We start from the raw sequence: 27474 nt of genomic DNA, 5'->3' as shown, positions 1-27474 counted from the left end.
TCATGTTCCTGAGGTGAAGTTCATTTATCATGTTAGCCTTTGCTCCTGTATCCAGTTTGAAAGCAATTATAGCTCCATTTTATATGCAATGGCTCGGCCCACTTGTCCTGCTCCACTCTATTCACTCTTGTCTGTTTGTCCTCATCCTGTGTCACCACCACGCCCACAAAGAAGGAATCACACGGGTCCTGTTCCTCTACTGTGTGTACACGTTCACCTCTGCCTTGTCTCCCCTTGGCAAAGCATTGCTTGGAAAAGTGATTTTGTCCCTGACACTTATGGCACATTTTCCATATGCTGGGCATTGTCTTGGTGCATGACGAGTACCACATCTTTTACACTGAAAAGTCTCTGATTTCTTTTGTTGATTGTACTGCCTTTCTCCTTTGTTGTAAGTCTTCCTTGAGACCATAGCGACTGCTGCGCCGTCTTTAGCGTCTCCCGCTAATGTTCTGGCACGCTGTATTGCTAATTCACTTGCGTGACATATTTTCACAGCAGATTCAAGGGTTAGCTCCGTCTCCCGCAGTAACCTCTCCCTCAGTTTTGAATCTTGTACGCCAAACACACGCTGATCACGGATCATAGAATCGTGCACATCTCTAAAGTTACACGTTCTAGCTTTCAGCTTTAAGTCCGTTAGAAACACATCAAAACTTTCAGCAGGCTGTTGCATCCTCGAGCGAAACACATTCCGTTCAAAGTTTTCATTCTTCTTTGGTGAACAGTGTTCATCAAACTTCTTGACAACCTCCGCAAATTTCTCTGTGTCCTCTGCATCGGCGAACACAAATGTGTTGTATACTTCCACAGCTTGTTGTCCCGTGACGGTCAGAAGCAGTGCAATCCTCCTTGTTTCAGACTTTTCTTCCAGTCCTACAGCCATCAGGTACAGCATGAAACACTGTTTGAAGGTACGCCACTCATAATCAACATTACCAGTCCAATTCACAGCGTCTGGCGGCTTCACACTTTCCATCATGACGACTTGTGATCACTCCTGGTACCGTGTAATGTTTCTTTCTAGCAATGAAGAAACTGGGGTTCTTTCAATATCATTTTATTTAGGTACTGGTAGCAAGTAGGTAGCATACAGGTCAGCATCAAACAGGTGTCCCATTACCTCCTAGTTATACTGACTGTGTTTGGGGCGTGGCCCATGCAGTCTGGTAGATGGGGCCCTCTAGTGGTCAGTATAAATCACATCACATATATCACATAAAGGCTAGCTTCACTCAGCTCAGTCGAGGAGATCCCAATGGCCACTGGCGTCGACATGCCTCGACCCATGGCTCGCTTACTTGAGATATCCAAACTAAAATCGGAGATACTCTATGAACTTAAATAAAAACCAAATAAAAAATGAAATAAAGACTATGGGGGTAAAAGTGTGTTTTTAAAAGTTTTTTGGGTAGCTGATCTGAAACCCATCTTATCCTATGCCGCCTCTAGCTCCGCCCCCATCTGCTGCATCTTTATGTTAACTATTCATATGATTGTATTTCTCTCTCTAGACCGCCCACAGCTCTCTGTGTGTGAAGAGGAGGTTCCCCCTGAGCAGCAGGAGAGGAGCCCCAGTCTGGACCAGGAGGAGCCAGAGCCCCTACAGATTAAAGAGGAACAGGAGGAACTCTGGACCAGTCAGGAGGGAGAGCAGCTCCAAGGTCTGCAGGAGGCTGATATCATCAAGTTCACATTCAATCCTGTCTCTGTGAAGAGTGAAGATGATGAAGAGAAACCTCAGTCCTCGTGGTTTAACCAAACCAAGACTGAGCCTCTAGCCAGCACCTCAACTGAAGAGATGAAAACAGAACCTGAAGGAGAGGACTGTGGCGTATCAGAACCAGCCAGTAACTTGGATCCATCTGGTGATTTAGAACCAACTAGAGATGTCCAGCTCATCTCTTCAGACAGTTCTGGATCTGAGACTGATGACAGTGATGGATGGGAAGAGGCTGAGGAAGGACCTCAATCAGGTCTAAACACACTGAGAAACAGAGAGGCAGAGCCTCTAGCCAGCACCTCAACTGAACAGATGAAAACAGAACCTGATGGAGTGGACTGTGGAGTATCAGAACCAGCCAGTAACTTGGATCCGTCTGGCGATTTAGAACCAACTAGAGATGGCCAGCCCCTCTCTTCAGACAGTTCTGGATCTGAGACTGATGACAATGATGGATGGGAGGAGACTGAGGAATGTCAGTCAGGTTCAAACACACTGAAGTCAAAGAAGACACAGAAAAACAAAGGACAGAGTTTGTCTAACAGTTCTGTGGGATCGTCCCACGAGCTGACATCATCAAACCAAGTTCTATCTGAAACTTGTAAAGTGTGTGGGAAATGTTTTGAGAGTAAGAATTCTTTAGTGCACCATCTTAAAGTCCATCCTAGTGACTGTGGTTTGTGCGGGAAACATTTAGAACCCACAGAGAGCTTGAAACTTCACCTTCAATCTCACAGGACATGTACTGTTTGTGGCAAGAGTTTTACTCTGGGAAACCTGGGACGGCACATGAGAAGCCACACTGGAGAAAAGCCCTACAGTTGCACACAGTGTCACAAAACATTTGGCCACAAACACCATCTGGTTTCACATATGATCAGTCATACCGGGGAAAAGCCGTACAGTTGCACACTGTGTCACAAGAGATTTAATCAAAAAGCAAGTCTGAAATCACATATGAGAATTCATACTGGGGAGAAGCCTTTTAGTTGCACACTGTGTAACAAAAGATTTGGTCACAAAAAAAGCTTGAACGCACATATGAGAAGTCACACGGAGGAGAAGCGCCGGCAGACGTACCAGACCTCCCTCTGGTACGAGACGCCTTCGCTCTGGTACGGCCATCTCAGCTGCTGATGGGTCCACACCTTCGCTCCGGTACGGCCATCTCAACTGCTGATGGCTCCACACCTTCGCTCTGGTACGGCCATCTCAACTGCTGATGGCTCCAGACCTTCGCTCCGGTACGGCCATCTCAACTGCTGATGGGTCCACACCTTCGCTCTGGTACGGCCATCTCAACTGCTGATGGATCCACACCTTCGCTCCGGTACGGCCATCTCAACTGCTGATGGATCCAGACATTCGCTCCGGTACGGCCATCTCAGCTGCTGATGGGTCCAGACCTTCGCTCTGGTACGGCCATCTCAGCTGCTGATGGATCCAGACCTTCTCTCTGGTACGGCCATCTCAACTGCTGATGGATCCAGACCTTCGCTCTGGTACGGCCATCTCAACTGCTGATGGATCCAGACCTTCGCTCTGGTACGGCCATCTCAACTGCTGATGGATCCAGACCTTCGCTCTGGTACGGCCATCTCAACTGCTGATGGGTCCACACCTTCGCTCCGGTACGGCCATCTCAACTGCTGATGGATCCACACCTTCGCTCCGGTACGGCCATCTCAACTGCTGATGGATCCAGACCTTCGCTCCGGTACGGCCATCTCAGCTGCTGATGGCTCCAGACCTTCGCTCCGGTACGGCCATCTCAACTGCTGATGGCTCCAGACCTTCGCTCCGGTACGGCCATCTCAACTGCTGATGGGTCCACACCTTCGCTCCGGTACGGCCATCTCAGCTGCTGATGGGTCCAGACCTTCGCTCCGGTACGGCCATCTCAACTGCTGATGGGTCCACACCTTCGCTCCGGTACGGCCATCTCAGCTGCTGATGGGTCCAGACCTTCGCTCCGGTACGGCCATCTCAGCTGCTGATGGATCCAGACGAGTGGTAAATGGACTGCATTTATATAGGGCTTTTTTCACACACCGATGGCGGAGGCAACTTTCTCATCGGGAGCAGTTAAGTCAAGTGTCTTGCTCAGGAAGGAGCTGGAATCGAACTGGGAACCTTCTGATTACCAGATGACCGCTCTACCTCCTGAGCCACTGTTGGCACCTGTAGTAGTGAGAGTTTCACAATACAGATATCTTTACCGCTGTTAAGAGATTGTGCACGATGGCACGTGACAAGTGCTGTGACATATTGGGGGGAAAACATTTTGTTGGACATTTTTCTCAACTACAGTATTCGTTTATTTAGTATTTAGAGAGTTTCATGATACACATGTCTTGGCATTTGACTAGATTAAATGTACAATCTCTCAGTAGTTTGATGGTATTTTCACCATAAATATGATGTTAACACATCAAGTGCCGTCCAGCAGGGGGCACTGTGGGCCGTCAGTGCCAGCGCTCTGTTCAATTGGGGATAATGCCGTGTTTGCAGTGCTAAAACTATATTAAATATTATAGCTATGGATCTAATAACGTTGTCGATTGTCAGTCAGTTTCTTCCGGTCAACATGCAAAAAACCAGATCATTTTTTCATCCGTACATTTCCGTTTTATACCGTGGTGGTATAGTTTGAGTAATCCCGCCCCCACGCCGCAGCTCGGCCAAGAAAACAAACCACATAGTTTCAAATGGAGTGCAATAGCGGCCGCAAGGCGTTAGGCGGCGGTATTGGCCTCTTTGCGATCTCAGACACATTCAGGACAGCATGCACAAGGTGCCTCGATGGATTATGAATGTCAATAGCGAATAAAAGAAATAACGAAACAGAAACGTAGATCTACGTTTCTGGCACTCAACCGCTGAGCCACAGAAACGTAGATCTACGTTAACGGCACCCAATGTGTTAAAGTGTCTAAGGTGAGTGTTTGTTTAAAGTGAGTGTGTACATGTGGACGGGGAAATTTGCGAACGCTTAAACTATATCTTAAATTATGGCTATGGGTCTAAAACACCCCTCGCTTATCAATTACTTGCTTGCAGTCAACATGTACGAAATGGATTGTTTTTTCATTGGTACATTTCCGTTTTATACCGTTTTGAATACGAGTATAGTTTTGGAGATGTCTAGTAATTCCAGAGAAATTCCGCGATAATAGCTCTTTAGTGGAATACACAAAACACGTTGTAATTTTTCGGCTGATTTATGAATAGTTTTCAAATAAACGCTAGATTATCGATAGTATATGTGTACTTATGCACGCTAGAGAAGCAGGCTGAAAAATCGATTATCCATGCCGTGGTCAGCGCTAACGTTACACACACACACACACACGCGCGCGCTGCGATGGCAGAGAAAAAAACATCTGATTAACCCAAGACTGGTAAAATGGAGTCCTTACCTCACATCAGATGTTCTGCAAAAAGATTAATCCAATTCCTGATCGCCATTCCAAATATTGATCCAACGTTATAGCACCAAAACACATAATCAACGCTGCTCCGAGCCTCCCCAGTGAATGTGGTAACAGCTACTGCTTGCCCAAGAAGGGAAACCCCAGGGCCGGAGTTTTTTTCTGATGCACAGTCCCACTCAATCCAATCCAATGATGTGCAATACCATCCGGGAGACGATAGGCGGCGGTATTTGCCCTTTTCGAGCTCAGACCCATTCCCAATGATAACGTCAGGCTGGATGGATGAAAAATGTATGGATATTGCTAATAAAAGAAATAACGATTAAAACCCGGGTCTTGGCACTCAACGCATGGCGAGTTAACCCGACTAATCTCGTGGTTGGCACTGAATGGGTTAAGCATCCTGATGGCCTGGGGATAGAAGCTCGTTCTGAGTCTCTCTGTACTGGCCATGAGACTCCGGTAGCGCTTGCCTGACCGCAGCAGTTCAAAGAGGAAGTTGTTTGGGTGATTAGAGTCTTTGGTTATTCTCTTAGCCTTGGCCCTGCACCGCTTGTTGTCCTGGAGAGTGGGAAGCCCCCCTCCAATTGTGCATTCGGCTGAACGTGCCACTCTCTGTAGTCTGCTACGGTCATGTGCGGTGCTATTCCCAAACCAGGAGGTGATGTTACCAGTCAGGATGCTCTCTATTGTGCACAAGTAGAAGTTCTTGAGGATCTTCTGACTCACTTTGAACTTCCTTAGGCGCCTAAGGAAGTAGAGGCGTTGCCGTGCCTTCTTCACTACACTGTCAATGTGTGTGGTCCATGTCAAGTCATGTGGACTCCAAGGTACTTAAAACTGTTCACTAGGCTTGGGCGGTATCCTTTTTTTCACACCGGCAAACCTTTATGTTATAATACCCCGGTGCACGGTATTTGACGGTATGACTTTCAATCATCATTACCAAGTAAACAAATCATCGTCAGCTCTCAGAATGGTAGTCCCGCACCGATTGAAAATCAATACCGTCTGTATTTCTAAATACCCCGCTATACCTTAATACCGCCCAAGCCTACTGTTCACTCTCTCGACCGGTGCCCCGTCGATGCTGAGGGGGCTGTAGTCCCTGGCCCCGACCTCCTATCATCTCTTTCGTTTAGCTGACGTTCAGGGAGAGGCTGTTCTCCCAACACCACCGCGCCAGGTCCTCTACCTCTTCCAGGTAGGCCCTCTCGTCGTTTGCAGAGATCAGGCCCACCACTACTGCGTCGTCAGCAAACTTGATAATTGGGTTGTTGTTCCGCTGTGCCACACAGTCCTGTGTGTACAGCGAGTAGAGGAGGGGACTCAGAAGAACACAGCCCTGGGGGGCCCCTATGTTGAGCGTGATGGATGAGGAGGTGCAGGAAGTCCAAGACCCACTGGCAGAGGTCATAGTTCAAGCCCAGGTCCCTGAGCTTGGCTATGAGTTTGGAGGGGACTATGGTATTGAATGCTGAGCTGTAATCGATGAATAGCATTCTCACATAGTTCCCCTGCCTTTTGTCCAGGTGTGATGCTGCTATCATATAATTTATGTATACTAAAAACAGGGATGGGCCTAGAATGCTTGCTTGAGGAACTCCACATTACATGATGTTAGGGTTGTGGTTATCTGTGTCGAATGCTCGCCGTAGAACGAGCAGCACCATACCACGGAGTTTCCCATTGTCAACCTCTTTCCTTATTTGTTAAATATAATAAACATGTGTCTCTGCAATGGAGTTCATATCGAAATAACAGTATCAACCCCCCTGAATAAAATATAATGAGAGTTATTTGAAGAAGCTCTTGGTACACAAACTCCTGTATCCAATAATAATAATAATAATAATAATAAATTAAGACTTATGAAGACGTATTTCTACCTGTTCTCATTATACCCCCCACATAAAATCCAAAGGATAATTAGCTGGACAAACATTATCACTGCTCTCAAAATTATAATTAGCCGAAACTATAATATATAGGCCTATATCTCGTTGCAGACATCTTACATAATAAAGCGTCTGCTGAATAATTCTGCAGTGTGTGTGTGTGTGTGTGAGTGAGAGAACGCAAACGCGATATCTGCAGTTGTGAGACGAGTCAACTCAAGAAGTGTTCGACTTTCTGACTCCTCCCCCGGCTGCAATCGGCTACTCGCTTGTTTTCGAGGCGAGCCGAAGGTAATCTCAATCGGGAGAGACGAAGGGTGAATGGGGGCGGGCTGGAGCATGATTGTTTGGGGGGGGGGGGGGGGGGGTTATTATCCTACAATGCCTGGATGAGATCTGGTTGTTGTTGCTGCCTTCGCACACGCTGTGGGACAGTGGTCACTAAACTCCAGTGAAAATACTCCACGAGCAACAATCTTGTCAATACGGTTTGAAAATATAAGGTAAATTAGAGTGGATTTTTAGTCATCTTTTAAATAAGGTTGTGTGGGTTCAGTAGTTGAGCTAGATTAAAGTTGCCACAGGCCTCCTTTAAATGGTCTGATGCGTTGCTCTGCCAGTTCAAGTTAAAATCACCAACTACAAGCAGCTCGGAGTTAGCAAAACGAGAAAATAGATTGTACTAAATTGTCAGTAGACTCTTGGCTAGCAATTCAAAACATTTTGGCTTAGTGATGGAGTCTAACACAGTTACAGACAATCCTACTCTCACATAAGCAGCTATGCCCCCTCCCCTCCCAACTCTATCCACTCTAAATAAACTGTAGCCTGCAAGCCTTTTTTAAGCCATGACTCAGTCAGTACCAGAATATCTGTTATTCAACAGGATCAAAACATTTAAATGGTCATTTTCTTGTGAATAGTAAGCTGGATATCTAGAGGTGATGTGTGGGAATGAAAGAAGGAGTTACAGTAGCTGCTTAAACAGCTAAAACACCTGGGCCCTCATTTATCAATGGTGCGTACGCACAGATATGTGCGTAAACCGTGCGTACGATAAGCAAAGTGTGGGACTTATCAATATGTTCTCTCCGCAAATAGACTGCCCTATCTCTGAAAACAGCTCCCCGCGGAACGCACCCCATGAGAAGTATTCCTATAACGCTATGAACCATGTTGCATTCATTAGGGCTGCACGATTTTGGGAAATAATCTAATTGCGATTTTTCTGACAGATATTGCGATTGCGATTACATTTGCGATTATAATAATTTTTTTTAAGCAGCCCCACAGAGGTTGATTGTAAAATGCGGCTTGCATCTGGCCTACGCGGTGGGTCTGTTCGGGACACCGAGCCTGAACATTTTTCTTTTTACCTGGGAATCGATACCGGTACCCAACGGTACCTTTTTTTCTGTACTTTACTCTCCCTCTCTGAAGTCTAAACTTCACAACAGACAATCTAAAACCCCTTACCTCCCTCTCCCAAACATATCTTGTATCTCAATGGGACTTCCTGGTTAAACTAAAAAAAAAATAAACGTTTTTTTTTCTTTTTTTGCAATTTGATAATTGCGTCATTCCAAATCGCGATTTCGATTTAAAATCGATTAATCGTGCAGCCCTATTCGGAAAGACCTATTCCAAATGCTATTTATAGGGTTTGACAATAATTACACTAATGTCGCTATTTTACAATTAACTATAATTAATTACGGGTCATGCCGAAGACCTCAGTGTTTAAACTAATGCATGAAAGCTTACTTCCGTCTTGCAGTTTTCCTATTCTACCGCTTGGTGACAGGTACGCACGGTCTGAGCTGTGCGTACATCACGCACCATCTCAAGCACACGTTCATGTTGATAAATCCCACACTTTGCTTAGAAATGATCGTACATATCTGTGCGTACGCAGCATTGATAAATGAGGACCCAGGCCCTTGGTCAGACTGAAATAGCCTCATCTGTCATTAGAATGACAGCTGACTATGTTCGACGATCAGAACAGCTGTGTCTGGTAAAGACTAATATGGCCACAGGAAGCCTTTGATCCAGGTCAGAGGAGGTAGGTTCACTTGGGATGACCAAGTAAAGTTAGAGGACAGAGTTGGTTCTGATTTGACAATATCCAATTTAAGTTTACGCCCACTTAGAATGAGTTGATGAATGAGAGGAGAAAGAGGATTTTTGTTTATAAACAAGAACTCAGAGAGAGGATATATAGATATAGTGATATACACACTAACTATATAGATATAGTGATATACACACTAACTATATAGATATAGTGATATACACACTAACTATATATAGATATAGTGATATACACACTAACTATATAGATATAGTGATATACACACTAACTATATATAGATATAGTGATATACACTAACTATATAGATATAGTGATATACACACTAACTATGTAGATATAGTGATATATACACTAACTATATAGATATAGTGATATACACACTAACTATATATAGATATAGTGATATACACACTAACTATATAGATATAGTGATATACACACTAACTATATATAGATATAGTGATATACACTAACTATATATAGATATACTGATAGAAGGTTAACCCTTTACCTACCAAATGGTTAACCCTTTCACTGCGACAATACAGGTTAACCCTTTCACTGCCATACGACAAAGGTGTTAACCCTTTCATAACCACACTAGACGGTTAACCCTTTCACTAAACCGTCTGTAGTGTGGTTAACCTTCTGTAGTGTGGTAGTGAAAGGTTAACCTTCTGTAGTGTGGTAGTGAAAGGTTAACCTTCTGTAGTGTGGTAGTGAAAGGTTAACCTTCTGTAGTGTGGCAGTGAAAGGGTTAACCTTCTGTAGTGTGGTAGTGAAAGGTTAACCTTCTGTAGTGTGGTAGTGAAAGGTTAACCTTATGTAGTGTGGTAGTGAAAGGTTAACCGTATGTAGTGTGGTAGTGAAAGGTTAACCTTCTGTAGTGTGGTAGTGAAAGGTTAACCGTCTGTAGTGGTAGTGAAAGGTTAACCTGTAGTGTGGTAGTGAAAGGTCAACCTTCTGTAGTGTGGTAGTGAAAGGGTTAACCTTCTGTAGTGTGGTAGTGAAAGGTTAACCTTCTGTAGTGTGGTAGTGAAAGGTTAATCTTCTGTAGTGTGGTAGTGAAAGGTTAACCTTCTGTAGTGTGGTAGTGAAAGGGTTAACCTTCTGTAGTGTGGTAGTGAAAGGTCAACCTTCTGTAGTGTGGTAGTGAAAGTGTTAACCTTCTGTAGTGTGGTAGTGAAAGGTTAACCTGTAGTGTGGTAGTGAAAGGTTAACCTTCTGTAGTGTGGTAGTGAAAGGTTAACCTTCTGTAGTGTGGTAGTGAAAGGGTTAACCTTCTGTAGTGTGGTAGTGAAAGGTCAACCTTCTGTAGTGTGGTAGTGAAAGGGTTAACCGTCTGTAGTGTGGTAGTGAAAGGTTAACCTTCTGTAGTGTGGTAGTGAAAGGTTAACCTTCTGTAGTGTGGCAGTGAAAGGGTTAACCTTCTGTAGTGTGGTAGTGAAAGGTTAACCATCTGTAGTGTGGTAGTGAAAGGGTTAACCTTCTGTGATTGATTGATTGATTGAAAAGTTTATTAACAGATTGCAGAATGGGTACAGTACAGTACAGCTCAATACATATAATTGTTAAGGGGATGCAGACCAGAGTTTCAAGTTTCTCAAGTTTCTTTAATAGTTGTCATACAGAAGTACAGAATACTTTTATACAAAATGCTTCTTACTGTTTCGCTCCAGAGACTGTGTTAGACAAGATAGTATGAAATAAAATAGTATAGCATGTAAAATAGAAGTAAAAATAGAGGTCACAGTGTTCAGTATAGACATATGTACAATGTTCGATGCAGAATAGAAGTAACTGAGTTACCATACAATATACAATATACTATGCAATGTACTAATTAAGCATTACATCACGCGCAGGAGTGGTTTGTGAACAATAAACCATACCTAGGGGTGGTCGTTAGACCCCCCTAGGCATGGTTTATTGTTCACAAATCACGACTGCAAGTGGTGTAAAGCTTTTATACAACTGCCACATTCATCCAACCTTATTGCTATACAATAAACACACATTAATCGAAGATTTATTGAAAAAACCATCCGCCAGAAAAAGTAGTTCCCACAACTACAAAAAAGACAATTTGCCTCCATGTGGAAGCAGCTCGGAAGTGCATCCAACCAACTAACACATCCAACTGTGTATTATTGGAATGATTGAGAGAAGTTGCCTCATGTGGAAGCAGCTCGGAAGTGCATCCAACCAACTAACACATCCAACTGTGTATTATTGGAATGATTGAGAGAAGTTGCCTCATGTGGAAGCAGCTCGAAAGTGCATCCAACCAACTAACACATCCAACTGTGTATTATTGGAATGATTGATTGAACATTTTATTACCAGATGCAGAATGGGTACAATACAGTACGGCTCAATACACACAATTGTTAAGGGGATGCAGACCTACTTTCTATAGAACTTCATTCTTAGATGCTTCTATAGAAATTAGGTAAAACAAATTAAAACGTTTTCTTTGCCCTATAGGAAAAAAAAGTTTTCTTCGCCCTATTTTTTTATTTATTTTTTTAGCCTAAACTTAACCAGTTGGAAACCAGGCGTACAGTAATAAAATTAGCAATCAACCAATCAATCAATTCAATAGACCATGCTCACTTAAAACAGCGCAGCACTCAGCTGCTCCTCTCTCAGTCTGACTTTCCCCCGCTGTTGCAGACAGGAGTGTGTGTGTGTGTGTGTGTGTGTGTGTGTGTGTGTGTGTGTGTGTGTGTGTGTGTGTGTGTGTGTGTGTGTGTGTGTGTGTGTGTGTGTGTGTGTGTGTGTGTGTGTGTGTGTGTGTGTGTGTGTGTGTGTGTGTGTGTGTGAGAATGTGTACGTGTGTGTGTGTGTGTGTGTGTGTGTGTGTGTGTGAGAATGTGTACGTGTGTGTGTGGGTGGGTGGAGACTAGAGCCAGCGCTGCAGTCAGAGGGAAGGAAAAAGAAATTGAAAAAGAAATTGCAAATTAATCAATCAATCAATCCGCGATTTTCTTTTGTTACACAATGATTCATGACCCATAGATTACACAATCCAACATTGTGTAAGAGACTAAGACATTCGCCGTGACAGAATCGCTTGATATTTAGTCGTTTAGTCGTTATCAACATATCCATTTGTTAAAGATTATTGTCTGCCATCTTGTGATCCGGCGGAGTGATGTGATGTGATTCGGTTGTGGGCGGGTCCTGGGCCAGCAGCGTGGAATTGTGAAGAATAAACACGTGTAAAATGACTGTTTCAGCCAATCAGAATCGAGAAATTTGCATGCCGTTGTATAATATACAATACTATATAGTGCAGAGCAGAAATGGGATGAGGTACAATTTAGGTACAATTTACAGTAAGGTGTGCGAGTTGTAGTGCAAATCCTTTACCAATAAATATAAAGTGTAAAGTGTGTTTAGGTGTTCTTTTGTATTTTATTTTTTTATTATTTTTTAAACAAACATATAAACAAACATGACAACACACGATAAGATATACAAGCATTAATTGTCAGGGCACATCCAATGATATCACATTTTAGTTAGTTGTCTTATATAAGATATACCCCTAATACCTGTTATCTAAAAAACCTACACACATATGCTCCAGCTCGAACCCCCCCCTCCCGGACCCCACCTTGAGAAGTACCTCCACTATCCCTCGCACCTAACCAGACACTACCATTATAAGCTAGCTTTTCTAGCTTTTATTCTCTCCACCACTTCTAACCACATTGACATTTTGGATTCATTGAGACCCAGAATTCTTGCTGTAGATATTTCTTGGTAAATTACATCGAGATATGTAAGAACCCAAACTTTACAGCGAATTTTTTCCGGTTGAAACCAGCGTGATGCGATCAGCTTTTTAGCTACTGTGATACCCGATAAAACCAATCTCTTTAGCTGTGGATTCACTGCAAACTCAAAAACATCATTCAATAGTAATACCGAGGGGTGTACAGGTATATTCCAAGATACGAGTTTTGATATTTGTTGGGTCACATCTTTCCAGAATGCCTTAACTGGTGAGCAGTCCCAATACATGTGCATAAATGTCCCTTCGTCCCCATTTGTACATTGGGAGCATTTGGAGTCTTGTTTAAGCCCCATTCGGCACAGTCTTATAGGAGTCAAGTATGTCCTGTGAATATAGTTAAGATTGATTTGTTGATGATCCGGGTTCCTTGATGTAAGTCGGACATTTGCCCAGGCTCCTTGCCAATCAAAGTCATTTTCCAGGTCTGGTATATCCCTCCTCCAGACAGAGTCTAGTTGGAGGGTTTCATACGAGGACGTTAGTAATTGATGATAAAATTCTGAAACAAAACCTCTCGATGTCTCTCTTTCGTAGAAGAATTTGTGGTATCTGTGGTGTTCAATTGGTCTGTCTAATGGAACACCGTGAGACTTCAAACATAGCTGTAACTGTTTGTAAAAAAGCCATGTGGACTTGGTGAGATACATTTTTTTGCGTATTTCTTTATCACTACAAAAACCCTGTTTGTTAAAAACATCCCCTAATGAGTGTATGCCTTGCTCTTCCCATATAGGGAATCTTATAGGTTGTTTTCCAATTAAGAGTGCATTGTTATTGAATAAGGGAGTATGATTGTGCCATTTTTGTGGGTTAGGATTTTTTTTTTGTGATTCACGCCATATCCGGATCGCATGAGTAATTATGGGGCCAAATTTTCGTTCACAGTGCTTGATTGGTAGTTTAGTGTATGCTATGTCCTTCAGTCTATGTGGGGCTACTATGTTTTCTTCTAATTTTCTCCAGGATACTAATGCTTGGGGGTCAAACCATGTTGTCAATGGACTTAATGTGTACGCCTTAAAATATAGGAAAAAATCTGGAAATGCCATGCCACCATCTGCTTTATTTCTCTGTGCGGTGGATCTTTTTATACGTGGTGGTTTGTTATTCCAAATAAATTTGTATGTGGAGGAGTGTAATCTTTTCCAGTAACCCTCTGGAGGGGGTAACGGTAGCATTGAACTGAAGAAGTTGATTCTAGGTAGTACATCCATCTTAACTATTGATATCCGTGCTTGTACTGTGTTTTTAAGTTTTGCCCATCTATCAAGGTCGTCTTTGATTTTGTTTTGGATTTTTGTGTAGTTGTGCTTCACCGTTTGTCTTATGGTGGGGAATATTTCCACTCCCAAGCATCTGAAATGTTTTACCATCGGTATCTCTCCTGGGAGGGTTGTATCTTTTTTTGCAGGGGTGTTAAGTGGAAGGAAAGCCGACTTCGGCCAATTTATCTTAAGGTGTTTAGGTGTTCTAAAGTGTGTAAAGTGGGTGCTGCAGTGAGTTGCCCGTTTAAAGTGAGTGTGTGCGTGTGGATGTGTGTGCTGTGTTCATTTGATGGTTGCTGCATAATGTTTATTGTTCGTTGAGCAGCCTGATGGCCTGGGGATAGAAGCTCCTTCTGAGTCTTTCTGTGCTCGCCTTAAGACTCCGGTATCGCTTGCCTGACCGCAGCAGTTCAAAGAGGCAGTTGTTCGGGTGGCTGAAAGACTTTCGTCTTGTTTACATCAGGGTCCCCCATTTTCAATTCATCATATGACACACACGACATACAGATAGACAGTACTGCTACATCTATACATTTATGACATACCAGATTTGCAAATACAGTACTGTTTGTGATACAAAAAGTGTCCAGAAAAAGAGTGTATATATTTGACGTAGAAACTGTACACTGTAGTGTGGTAGTGAAAGGTTAACCTTCTGTAGTGTGGTAGTGAAAGGGTTAACCTTCTGTAGTGTGGTAGTGAAAGGTTAACCTTCTGTAGTGTGGTAGTGAAAGGGTTAACCTTCTGTAGTGTGGTAGTGAAAGGCTAACCTGTAGTGTGGTAGTGAAAGGGTTAAAGCACTTGATTGACAATATTCCAGCCTCATGATGTAGAATACAGATGCTGTGGTTCACACTCCGCAGCAGCAGGTGGCGCCATTGCATCTTTAAGTTATATTCTAACCGCCGTTCAAATACAACAACGAGAAGAAGAAACTCAGAAGCAGAAGAAAGAAAGGGAAGAAGAGCAAACTACAACATGTTTCTCGGAGCTACAGTGTCTAAATAGTGATACACAACGTTAACGAGGTACTGACTGCAGCTGTCGAAGAGAAAGTATCTGAAATAACTATATAAGAGTTACTATGAATGAGCTTCAAACGGCCTGGCGTTCTGGATAATGAGACGAAGACACACAAGACAGGTTTGTAAATCAAAATGGGTTAAAACAACGTCATTACAATTCCAAAACGTTCTAGTCCATTTCTGGATGTTCGCCTTTACACCGTGGTTGTAGCTATAAACAGAACAGAACAGACGGGGGAGGTCAAAGTGAGTTATAGATCGTATAGACGAACGTCTTTCTCTGGTCTGCATCCCTTTAACAATTGTGTGTATTGAGCCGTACTGTATTGTACCCATTCTGCAATCTGTTAAATAAAGTTTTCATTCATTCATTCATTCATAGCGTTACGCTCTGCTCTATTGGAACTATCCCTTTAATCCATTCTAATACTGAAAAACGTTCACAAACTGGTCAGACTACTGCTTGACCTGACTCCTAGAACCCACCTCACCCCTGCCCACTTTGCCAACCTAGGATGGCTTAGAGTAGACTACAGAGTACAGCAACTTGCAATGGGCCTGGTCTACAAGATACACTACACGACCAAGGTACCCATGTACATGTCAAAATACTTCCCAAAGGTCAGTGAATACCACGACCACTACACCAGAGGAAGCTCAACAAATCATGTTAAACCCAGATTCGGCTCAAACAAGGGACTAAACACGTTTCGCAATTATGCCACATCAATGTGGAACGCCCTACCCAAAGCTGTAAAGGAATGTGAATCACTACCCACATTCAAAACCGCTCTTAAAGAGCACCTACGGGAGGCTGCAATTCGAAACTGGCCACCGTAAATGCCCAAAACCCCCACCACCTCCTAATAGACAGTCTCCTCCCCACCGCATGTATATATTCCCTCCCCGCCGTATGTATATTTCTCTTCCACCCACCCACCCCCTCCAAATGTACAGTCCCCTCCCCATCATATGTATATACTCTGTCAGTATCTAGGGGTAACAGTACTGTATATTTGAATACCGTTTATGTCACAAATGTATCAGTACTAAATACCTATATGTCCCTATGCCATAAATGTCATGTATGTTGTGTATGTCATAAATGTCTATATGAATTGAAAATGGGGGACCCTGATGTAAACAAGACAAACGTCTTTCTCAGGTCTGCATCCCCTTAACAATTGTTTGTATTGAGCCGTACTGTATTGTACCCATTCTGCAATCTGTTAAATAAAGTTTTCATTCATTCATTCATTCATGTACACACCCCTATTCACCTCCGCCTGGCCACACGTTCCTATATAAGCGGGTCGTGGCTAGGGGTGCACCGATGTATCGGTCGGGTATCGGTATCGGTGCCTTGTTGACTGCAATCGGCCTATCGGCCGATAAGCTCAAATGTGCCGATGGCAGTAGCCGATAAATTCAGTCGCGTCCTGCACAACGGCGCCGCCCCCAGTCCCCCACACACACACACACACAAGCTACTGCATCAAAGTTACTACTAAATATTCAACATTCTCTTTTGAGACTCCGCTTCAGACTCTTATCATTTGGCACTAAAAGCTAAACATTGTCACCGATATGGCTGTCCGCAACATGTCATTAATTGTGTACGCGAGGTGGTCGCTCAGTGACTACGTTAACATGAGCTAGGTTAGCTAACATGAGCTACCGGCAGATGGAAGACTAACGTTACTGGTGAAAATGTGATTGACGTTGGAATACTCCTTTGCCAACTTGCTGTACTTTGCTTGCAGGTCTGCAGCCATTGCTGGATTATGAATAGCCCCAACTTTAGCCAAGGTAACGTTATGGCTAAACCTTTAACGTTAGTTAACGCTAGCTTTCGGTTAGCTGTTCAATGCTAATAACACCACCAAGCGAACCCATCACAGCTCCCCGTCAACACCGCTCTCTCAGGAAGATGGCATTTAAGAAAGTATCTGCTGTTAAAATGACACAAACATTAGTTTTGTGGCATTAACGTTATATAGTTAGTGTTACACGTTCAATAACATCAGCATATTATTTACCCGAAGATAGCAAGTAAGCAAGGCATTACTCCGTTCATAGCTCAGTTCCATTCCGTTGCTCATTCCGTACCCAACTACCCATTCTGCAATCTGTTAATAAAGTTTTCAACCAGACAAATGTATAGAAAGGCTTTGTTTTATTATAACATTTGTTGCAGTAAAATCATTGTGTCTCGTTTGGTCATCTTGTGGAGCGCTGGTCGGCGGGCAGCTATCGTATTAGCTTGTTGTGGTTCTCGCAAGCAGATCAATGGCGGCATGCCCGGAAGTAGAAAATGAATAAACGCTTGCCGATTGGTGGAGGTGGGTGCTAGCGGTGTGACGTAATTGGCCGAATCGACTGTCAATCAAAATGGTTCTATTGCATTGGTTGAGAGCGCTGGTTGAGAGAATAGTATCCATCTGCAGGCCGCCAGACGATACTGGGAGAGGGATAGTGCTACATGGCATGGTGGAATTAATACCATAAACATATTTCTTGATGTTTCCTTTTTTTAAGTAAGTAAAGAGGCCTACAAATACAAACATACACATACAAATATACAGTAGTTTCATTAAAAAAAGAAATTACAAAAAAAAGAAAAAAATATATATATTAAAAAAAATTACAAATACTTATTTTTTGCCACAAATATCGGTATCGGCCGATTGTGTTAGTTGAACAATCGGTATCGGTGGCCAATTTTCATATCTGTGCATCCCTAGTCGTGGCCACACCATCAGCTCCTTCCCTACTTTCACCACCGAAAGTGTCTGTATACACCACTTTAAGTTTAGTGCCAAAGTAGTTTGTGAGGGATGCGCGAGAAGAGGAGCTGCGTTGACATTGTATCTTTGTTTTCTCTCTCACTATTTTTCGAGAAAATAAAGCGATAATGTCTTCACCACCGGAGAGTCTAGAAGATGATGATCATTCTGACCTCCACCGGCGCTTCGCATTGGGGCGCATTGGGGCTGAGCAATCCTCGCCGGCGTTGTCTCCGGCTCTGCAGCTGGATACTGTGCCTCGGGAGTCGGTCGGCTGTGTGAGAGCTGACGTCTCCCTGGGCGGGTGGTGTTTTTGCGACGCGAGCCTCGGGTGTGTCAGTTGTGAGGGGACAACTGTGCAGCTTGCGTAAGGTCGGCTCCAGGCTAGAATCCCTTCGTTGCCCCTCATAGCGGCGTGGAGGGGGTTCTAGTTTGATGCCCCACGATAACACAGTGCTCCTCCTCAGAGAGGTCGTAGCTTTGTTTTCCTGGGACCGTGATTCCGAGTCTGCGGTTCGATTCCCCGGGTCTCTGGAAAACGGATACTGGAAAACGGATACCCTCTGCCGCCGTGCTGGCCCCGTTTTTCAAGACGAAAACACCCGGCACGAGGGATGCGAGTTTGGTGTTTCATTATGAGAATATCTCCGAGCTCGAGTCGGCTGCAGCCCACGTACAACGGGGCTTACTGCCGATGCCGCTGTGTCTGGTAAACACCGTTCTGTGAGAGGGACGTCTGTTGCCTTTTTTCCCTTTTTTCTTCAGATAAAAAGAGGGAAAGACAGCGGCTGTCAGAAGTGTTGGCCTGTATAGCTATTTCTCACGTTAGGCTATGTGTCCACTCAAAGCCTTTTTTTCAAGGCAGACTGCTTTGAAAAAAGAAAAAAAAAAGCTCTGAGCGTTTTTCTGAGGCTCGCGCCAGCCGCGGCTCCGCCCCTTCCTCGATGAGTTACATTGATGAGCGCGCTGCTTTTCCAAAAGTTGAACTCGTTTCAACTTTATGAGCTGGGAGCGCTCCGCCAAAAACGCTGCCGCCCAGAGCTCATAAAACGCGAGGCGCGTCGCTGGGAAGAGAAGCGCGCCTGTGTGCATGATGCGCATGCGCTGTGATCACACCAGGCAGCCAACGCCGGAAATAATGCCGTTTTGAGCAGTATATAAAAAATATTTAAAATGTTTATTAGCAACGCCGAGCTTTCAAACCATCCCGTATCTCTGTTCGAAACCCTCGTGCAACTGTGAGCACCTTTGACATTTCTCTGTGATATAACGGTTCGGTTAGAACCAGTCCTTCAGGGTAAATCTAGGTTGGTTTCCTATTGAGGAGCAAGTGACTGTGGATTCACTCGGTGCATCACAGTCACGAAAGGGGCTATCAAGCTCACGGACATAGCTATGCTGGAGCTCTCATGCTGATCACCAGCGGCCCTGCCTCCCCACACGGAGACAAACGGAGTACTTACTACTTAGTACCTGCAGTGGAAAAGGAACGAAGTAACAGGTACCTAAAGCGAGTAGAGTAGAGTAGAGTAGAGTAGAGTAGAGTAGGTACCATGCAGTGGAAAAGGGGCTTAGACAATAGACGGTTAGACTTGTTATTGGACACACACACACACACACACGCATACAGAAACACTTGCCGCCTTCTGTCAAACTCGTATACGTTGCAGTGAGCAGCCTTCAACAGGCTGTGTGGCCACACCCCCACCTCATCAGGACCAGTGAGCAGCCTTCAACAGGCTGTGTGGCCACACCCCCACCTCATCAGGACCAGTGAGCAGCCTTCAACAGGCTGTGTGGCCACACCCCCACCTCATCAGGACCAGTGAGCAGCCTTCAACAGGCTGTGTGGCCACACCCCCACCTCATCAGGACCAGTGAGCAGCCTTCAACAGGCTGTGTGGCCACACCCCCACCTCATCAGGACCAGTGAGCAGCCTTCAACAGGCTGTGTGGCCACACCCCCACCTCATCAGGACCAGTGAGCAGCCTTCAACAGGCTGTGTGGCCACACCCCCACCTCATTAGGACCAGTGAGCAGCCTTCAACAGGCTGTGTGGCCACACCCCCACCTCATCAGGACCAGTGAGCAGCCTTCAACAGGCTGTGTGGCCACACCCCCACCTCATCAGGACCAGTGAGCAGCCTTCAACAGGCTGTGTGGCCACACCCCCACCTCATCAGGACCAGTGAGCAGCCTTCAACAGGCTGTGTGGCCACACCCCCACCTCATCAGGACCAGTGAGCAGCCTTCAACAGGCTGTGTGGCCACACCCCCACCTCATCAGGACCAGTGAGCAGCCTTCAACAGGCTGTGTGGCCACACCCCCACCTCATCAGGACCAGTGAGCAGCCTTCAACAGGCTGTGTGGCCACACCCCCACCTCATCAGGACCAGTGAGCAGCCTTCAACAGGCTGTGTGGCCACACCCCCACCTCATCAGGACCAGTGAGTACCGGGCCTTGGTCAAATAGTGTTCTCAAATACCTTTTTAGTGTTTGTTTTATCCCGCTTGGAGTACCAGATGGGTGGGGTTTGCCACATACGACAATGAGTACACCGCAAATAAGTAGCCTAATCATAAACACAAGTATCGCAATGAGTTTCTCATTTCAAGTAAAGGAAAAGTAGACTGCATTTTCTGTCACCTCTGACCTCTGACCTCTGGTTCTGTTTGTTTCATATTGTTGCGTCACATTGCTGCTTTGTACACTTGACACCGTCTCAGAACGTACTGTATGAGGCAGAATGGCACTGCAGGGAGAATAAAGACCAGTATTGATCCAATCATCCTTGGTTTTCTGTCTATTTTATTATTGTTGAGCCTGAGCCTTCTGTCTTCTCTTCTCCTGCTTTCATTTCTCCGACTTAAATCTCTCGCTCTCCCTAACATCCAAACATCTGGTTCTCTTCCACGCACTGCACTCGATCACTTGGCTGAGGTGCGTGAAGTCATTGCAGTAATGCACGTGATTGGTCCGGGGCCTCGGCCCCGAGCTGGACACACTCTGCTGAACTCACATTAGGATGAGTTGATCTGAGACGGGTCACGACTCTGTCCTGACTCCTGACACGGTAAAGCTACTCGGAGGAGGTGAAGGCAAACTTTAAAAAAAGTAAATGCTATTTGACCCAAGTCTGCTGAAGATGGTGACACATCTCTTCTCCGTCTGCAGTGTCCAATGGGAGCAGCCTCTCTCCTACGTTGCTGACCTCCATCTGACCCCCGCCCCCCCCCCTCAGCAGCCATGTCCTCGCTGACCTCACCGTCCGGCCAGCAGCTCCCCCCCCCGGCCTCCGGCGCCCGGCAGCTCTGCAAACTGAAGCACTTTCTCACCACACTGCGGCAGTTTGGCAACGACATCTCGCCCGAGATCGGAGAGCGAGTGCACCGCCTGGTGTCGGCGCTGATGGTGAGTGTTGCTCTCGTCGTCTCGTTGGGCGTCACGGGGAACTTTATATTATAACGGCTGCATCCCTGCAGGAAGCCTTGTAATCAACACCTTTATTCATGGTAGTGGTTGAAGATCAGTGGTATTATTCCTTAATGACTTGACAAGAACTTCATTCCCTCGTGTCGACTGTGTTGGACAGAAGTCCACTCTGAGCATCGAGGAGTTCCACGCGGAGCTGCTGCAGGAAACCAACTTCCCTCTGAGGCCCTTTGTCATCCCATTCCTCAAGGTGAGAGAGAGAGAGAGAGAGAGAGAGAGTGTGAGAGAGAGATGAGAGAGAGAGAGAGAGAGGGGGGGGGGGGGGAGAGTGAGAGAGATGAGAGAGAGAGAGAGAGTGTGAGAGAGAGAGTGTGAGGGGGGGGAGAGAGTGAGAGAGAGATGAGAGAGAGAGAGAGAGTGTGAGAGAGAGAGAGTGTGAGAGAGAGAGAGTGTGAGAGAGAGAGAGAGAGAGGGGGGGAGAGAGTGTGAGAGAGATGAGAGAGAGAGAGAGTGTGAGAGAGAGAGAGAGAGAGAGTGTGAGAGAGAGAGAGAGAGAGAGTGTGAGAGAGGGGGGGGAGAGAGTGAGAGAGATGAGAGAGAGAGAGAGAGGGGAGAGAGAGAGAGAGGGGGGGGAGAGAGTGTGAGAGAGATGAGAGAGAGAGAGAGAGAGTGTGAGAGAGAGAGTGTGAGAGATGAGAGAGAGAGAGTGTGAGAGAGAGAGAGAGAGAGTGTGAGAGAGGGGGGGGAGAGAGTGTGAGAGAGAGATGAGAGAGAGAGAGATGAGAGAGAGAGAGAGAGGGTGTGAGAGAGTGTGAGAGAGAGAGAGACCTTTCACTACCACACTACATAAGGTTAACCCTTTCACTACCACACTACAGAAGGTTAACCTTTCACTACCACACTACAGAAGGTTAACCCTTCTCACTACCACACTACAGAAGGTTAACCTTTCACTACCACACTACAGAAGGTTAACCCTTTCACTACCACACTACAGAAGGTTAACCTTTCACTACCACACTACAGAAGGTTAACCTTTCACTACCACACTACAGAAGGTTAACCCTTTCACTACCACACTACAGAAGGTTAACCTTTCACTACCACACTACACAAGGTTAACCCTTTCACTACCACACTACAGAAGGTTAACCTTTCACTACCACACTACAGACGGTTAACCCTTTCACTACCACACTACAGAAGGTTAACCCTTTCACTATCACACTGCAGAAGGTTAACCTTTCACTACCACACTACAGAAGGTTAACCTTTCACTACCACACTACAGAAGGTTAACCTTTCACTACCACACTACAGAAGGTTGACCCTTTCACTACCACACTACAGACGGTTAACCTTTCACTACCACACTACAGACGGTTAACCCTTTCACTACCACACTACAGACGGTTAACCTTTTCACTACCACACTACAGACGGTTAACCCTTTCACTACCACACTACAGAAGGTTAACCTTTCACTACCACACTACAGACGGTTAACCTTTTCACTACCACACTACAGACGGTTAACCCTTTCACTACCACACTACAGAAGGTTAACCTTTCACTACCACACTACAGAAGGTTAACCTTTCACTACCACACTACAGAAGGTTAACCTTTCACTACCCCACTACAGAAGGTTAACCTTTCACTACCACACTACAGAAGGTTAACTTTTCACTACCACACTACAGACTTTGGTAGTGTGGCAGTGAAAGGGTTAACTTTCTGTAGTGTGGCAGTGAAAGGGTTCACTTTCTGTAGTGTGGCAGTGAAAGGGTTAACCTTCTGTATTGTCACAGTGAAAGGGTTAACCTTCTGTAGTGTGGCAGTGAAAGGGTTAACCTTCTGTATTATCGCAGTGAAAGGGTTAACCATCTGTAGTGTCGCAGTGAGACGGTTAAGACCTGTCTGACCCCCTGACTGACCCCCTGTCTGACCCCCTGACTGACCCCCTGCTCCAGATGAACCTGCCCCTGCTGCAGAGGGAGCTGCACCACCGCGCCCGGCTGGCCAAGCAGACCCCTGCCCAGTACCTGGCCCAACATGAGCTGCTTCTCCTGGACGCCGACGCCAGCTCGCCCAGCCTGGAGCTGGAGACCCACCAGCACGGGGAGAGAAGGACCAGCCTGGAGCTGGAGACCCACCAGCACGGCAAGAGAAGGACTGCTGACAGGTAGCTCCTCCAGGAGATACACACAGATATACACCGGGGTCGCACAAGGTCCTTGAAGTGCTGAAACTGCTTTATATATATATATAAAATAAAGTCAAGGCCTGGAATTCCTTAACCTCTTAACTGGTGCCCCCAAAAGTGGCCATTTTCTTTACTTGAACTTGAGGACTGCATACTCTTTTTGCAAACCAAAATACTATACATACTTTATACTTATAGCACATGCATGAGCCTGGTCTCTTTTGAAAGATAACATTCTGAGGTTTCTGATACAATTAAAATTTCACTTTTAGTGCTAATGAAATAGAGTAACATAGGTCTGAACTTGAGTTGTAGAAAAACGTTTTTCTGTAGTAGCAATATCCAAGTTTCAAGTTTCTTTAATAGTTGTCATACAGAAGTACAGAATACTTTCATACAAAATGCTTCTGACTGTTACGCTCCAGAGACTGTGCTAGATAAGATAGTATCAAATAACATAGTATAGCATGTAATTTAGACGTAGAAAATGAGGTCACAGTGTTCAGTATAGACATATGTACAATGTTCGATGCAGAATAGACGTAACTGAGTTACCATATAATATACAATACTATGCAGTGTACTAATGTACAGTACTATATAGTGCAAAGCAGAAATGGGATGAGGTACAATTTAGGTACAATTTACAGTAAGGTGTACGAGTTGTAGTGCAATCCTTCATCAATAAATATAAAGTGTGGGGAGTGGGTGCTACATAGTGTGTTTGTTTAAAGTGGGTGTGTGCTATAAAGTGTGTGGAGTGGGTGCTACAGTGTGTTTGTTTAAAGTGAGTGTGTGCGTGTGGATGTGTGTGCCATGTGCGTTTGATGGTTGTTGTTGTGTAGTGTTCATTGTTCGTTTAGCAGCCTGATGGCCTGGGGATAGAAGCTTCTTCTGAGTCTTTCTGTGCTCGCCTTGAGACTCCGGTATCGCTTGCCTGACCGCAGCAGTTCAAAGAGGCAGTTGTTCGGGTGACTGGAGTCTTTAATGATTCTCTTAGCCTTGCCCCTGCAACGCTTGTTGTAAATGTTCTGGAGGGTGGGGAGCCCCCCTCCAATTGTGCGTTCGGCTGAACGTGTCACTCTTTGTAGTCTGCTTCGGTCTTGTGCAGTGCTATTCCCAAACCAGGAGGTGATGTTGCCAGTCAGGATGCTCTCTATTGTACATATATCCAAAAGTATATTTCCAAAACAATTGGTATGGCTGAAAACAAGTGGACAACAGACACACATTTGAATACTTTATTTGGTTCCACAAATTATATTACATAAACAGGGAATCAAATATATCGGGGCCAAGCAGCACTGAACACTTAAAGGGGAACTATTTTACTATTTCTTTCACTATTTGGGCACTTTTACACAATTCCTGTGAGTTTATGGAACACCTCTGTAATTATATATTTTTTTTATTTATTGTTTTGTATTTCTAATCAAGTCCTCAAAAACAGCATTTTTCTACCTCAAGATCTTAAGCCGTTTTGAGCCTGGGCTCCAACCACGGTGGTAACTGTGTGGAGTGTGTGTGAGTCTCAACATGCAGCTGAGTCTCTCTGACTGTGAGGGATCTGACATCACAGATCAGCACATGTTCAGATGACTCAGTTCAGTGAGGGTGAATATTGTGAGAGGAGAATTGGAAGAATGCGCCAATATGAGAATTAGAGACATAGATCATATTAATATAAGTCCACATAGCTAGGAAACAATGCTAAACACTGAAAAAGGCCATTTATAAGATAGTTCCCCTTTAAGGGACACATAGCACCTCCTTCTCCACGCGGCTAAGCTGCCAATAATAGCAGAGACGGAGCAATATTTGGCAATTTGTTTGGCTTTTCTTTTAGACATTGCAGCAATTCATGGTGCATCTATATACATGGCCAAGACTTCCGAATATAAGTACACTATATCCACACTTCTACCCAAGGCTGGTTATCACATCGAGCAATGGTTGGTATTTTATATACTTGTCCCGGAAAAGCCTGGTCCATGTACAGATCAAAGGCACAGCCTACTTCTATGACCAGCACCTCCTTGTGGCTGGTGTCAACAAAAACAACATCAGGTGTATTTGGGATGTTAGCAAAGACATCATTCTGGTAGCACTCTAGTATGCTTGTACTACTAGTGTTGTCATGGGGCGCGCGTGTCACGGATACCTGGTGTCAACAGTGTCGTCATAGACGCGCGCAGTGAGGCGGTTGTTAGTATCGGCGCATTTCTCTACACTGAGCTGAAATTAAACGATTGCACATAAATTAGGTAAATAAATACAATATTTATTTACAACACATAAATTAACTTATTTACAATTATACATACAGTAGTGACAACACACATATGAACTATTTACAATACAGGGACAGTGTTTCCCACAGGATTTTGTGAGACTGTGGTGGGTGAACCTCGGACCCTCTAGGGGGGTCCGGGGGCATGCTCCCCCGGAATTGTTTTTTTTTGTACATTTTAAAGTTAAATGCATCAATCTGGTGCACAGAGCAAAATAAAGAGGCCAGATCTATGATGAACTTTGTGCTCAAAACACAAAATCGACTAGACTAGAGCAGACATTTGAGCCATCAAAGAAATTAAGCAAAAGTGGTTACCTGTGTTGAACTGGTTTATTTTTTAGAAAAGAAAAAAATATAGTGGATTACTATTACGACTACTACCACTGCGAATACTACTGATACATCCCTATTGGCAATGTATCAGTCTAGGTAATTAATGGGAAACACTGAGGGAGGCACATACAACACTCATAACTATTTACAACCAGTGTCAGAGCGAGCGCACTCAAGTTGTTCGGAAATTCTGAGTGCACACTGGACGCTCTGACCAAAGAGTCAGTTTATCAGAGCAGAGCAGATTTTCAGAGTGAATTTATTAACTCACCTTAACTAGGGCCCTATGAAATCCGTTTTTATCTTTTCCTGTTTTCGGATATGAATTTTCCTGTTTCAAGTTTCAAGTTTCTTTAATAGTTGTCATACAGAAGTACAGAATACTTTTGTACAAAATGCTTCTTACTGTTGCGCTCCAGAGACTGTGCATGACAAGATAAGTGTGAAATAAAAACATAGTAAAAATTAGAAGTAAAAAAAGAGGTCACAGTGTTCAGTTTAGACATATGTACAATGTTCGTAGACGTAGTTACCATACAATATACAATACTGTGCAGTGTACTAATATACAATGCTATATAGTGCAAGGCATAAATGGACGAGGTGCAGTTTAGGTACAATTCACAGTAGGTGTACGAGTTGTAGTGCAAATCCTTTATCAATAAATATAAAGTGTAAGTGTGTTTGTGTGATCTAAAGTGTGGAGAGTGGGTGCTGCAGTGTGTTGTTTGTTTGAGTGAGTGTGTGCGTGTGGGTGTGTGTGCTGTGTGCATTTGATGGTTGTTGCATAGTGATTATTGTTCGTTTAGCGATTATTGTTCGTTTAGCAGCCTGATGGCCTGGGGATAGAAGCTCCTTCTGAGTCTTTCTGTGCTCGCCATAAGACTCCGGTATCGCTTGCCTGACGGCAGCAGTTCAAAGAGGCAGTTGTTCGGGTGGCTCGAGTCCTTAATAATTCTCTTAGCCTTCCCCTTGCACCGCTTGTTGTAAATGTTCTGGAGGGTGGGAAGCCCCCCTCTAATTGTGCGTTCGGCTGAACGTGTCACTCTTTGTAGTCTGCTACGGTCTTGTGCAGTGCTATTCCCAAACCAGGAGGTGATGTTGCCGGTCAGGATGCTCTCTATTGTACATGAGTAGAAGTTCCTAAGGATCTTCTGACTGACTTGGAACTTCCTT

The 27474-nt window shown here is 44.6% G+C and overlaps 1 protein-coding gene across 1 annotated transcript in view; it reads left to right on the top strand.

Annotated features, from left to right (window-relative positions):
• The window catches only part of LOC311248985 (uncharacterized protein), a gene marked incomplete at its 5' end in the record, with an annotated part of 83268 nt that overhangs the window by 18571 nt on the left and 37223 nt on the right, over window positions 1–27474 (top strand). Inside the window, 3 exons of the mRNA XM_084338229.1 lie at window positions 21276–21445; window positions 21627–21716; window positions 23440–23651. Coding sequence (XP_084194355.1) covers window positions 21276–21445; window positions 21627–21716; window positions 23440–23651 — 472 coding nt within the window. The remainder of the gene's footprint in view (window positions 1–21275; window positions 21446–21626; window positions 21717–23439; window positions 23652–27474) is intronic.

Source organism: Notolepis coatsorum (assembly GCF_963971535.1).
Source record: "Notolepis coatsorum genome assembly, chromosome: 1".
NCBI classification, from domain to species: Eukaryota; Metazoa; Chordata; class Actinopteri; order Aulopiformes; family Paralepididae; genus Notolepis; species Notolepis coatsorum.
This window is presented reverse-complemented; position numbering and strand designations above follow the sequence as displayed.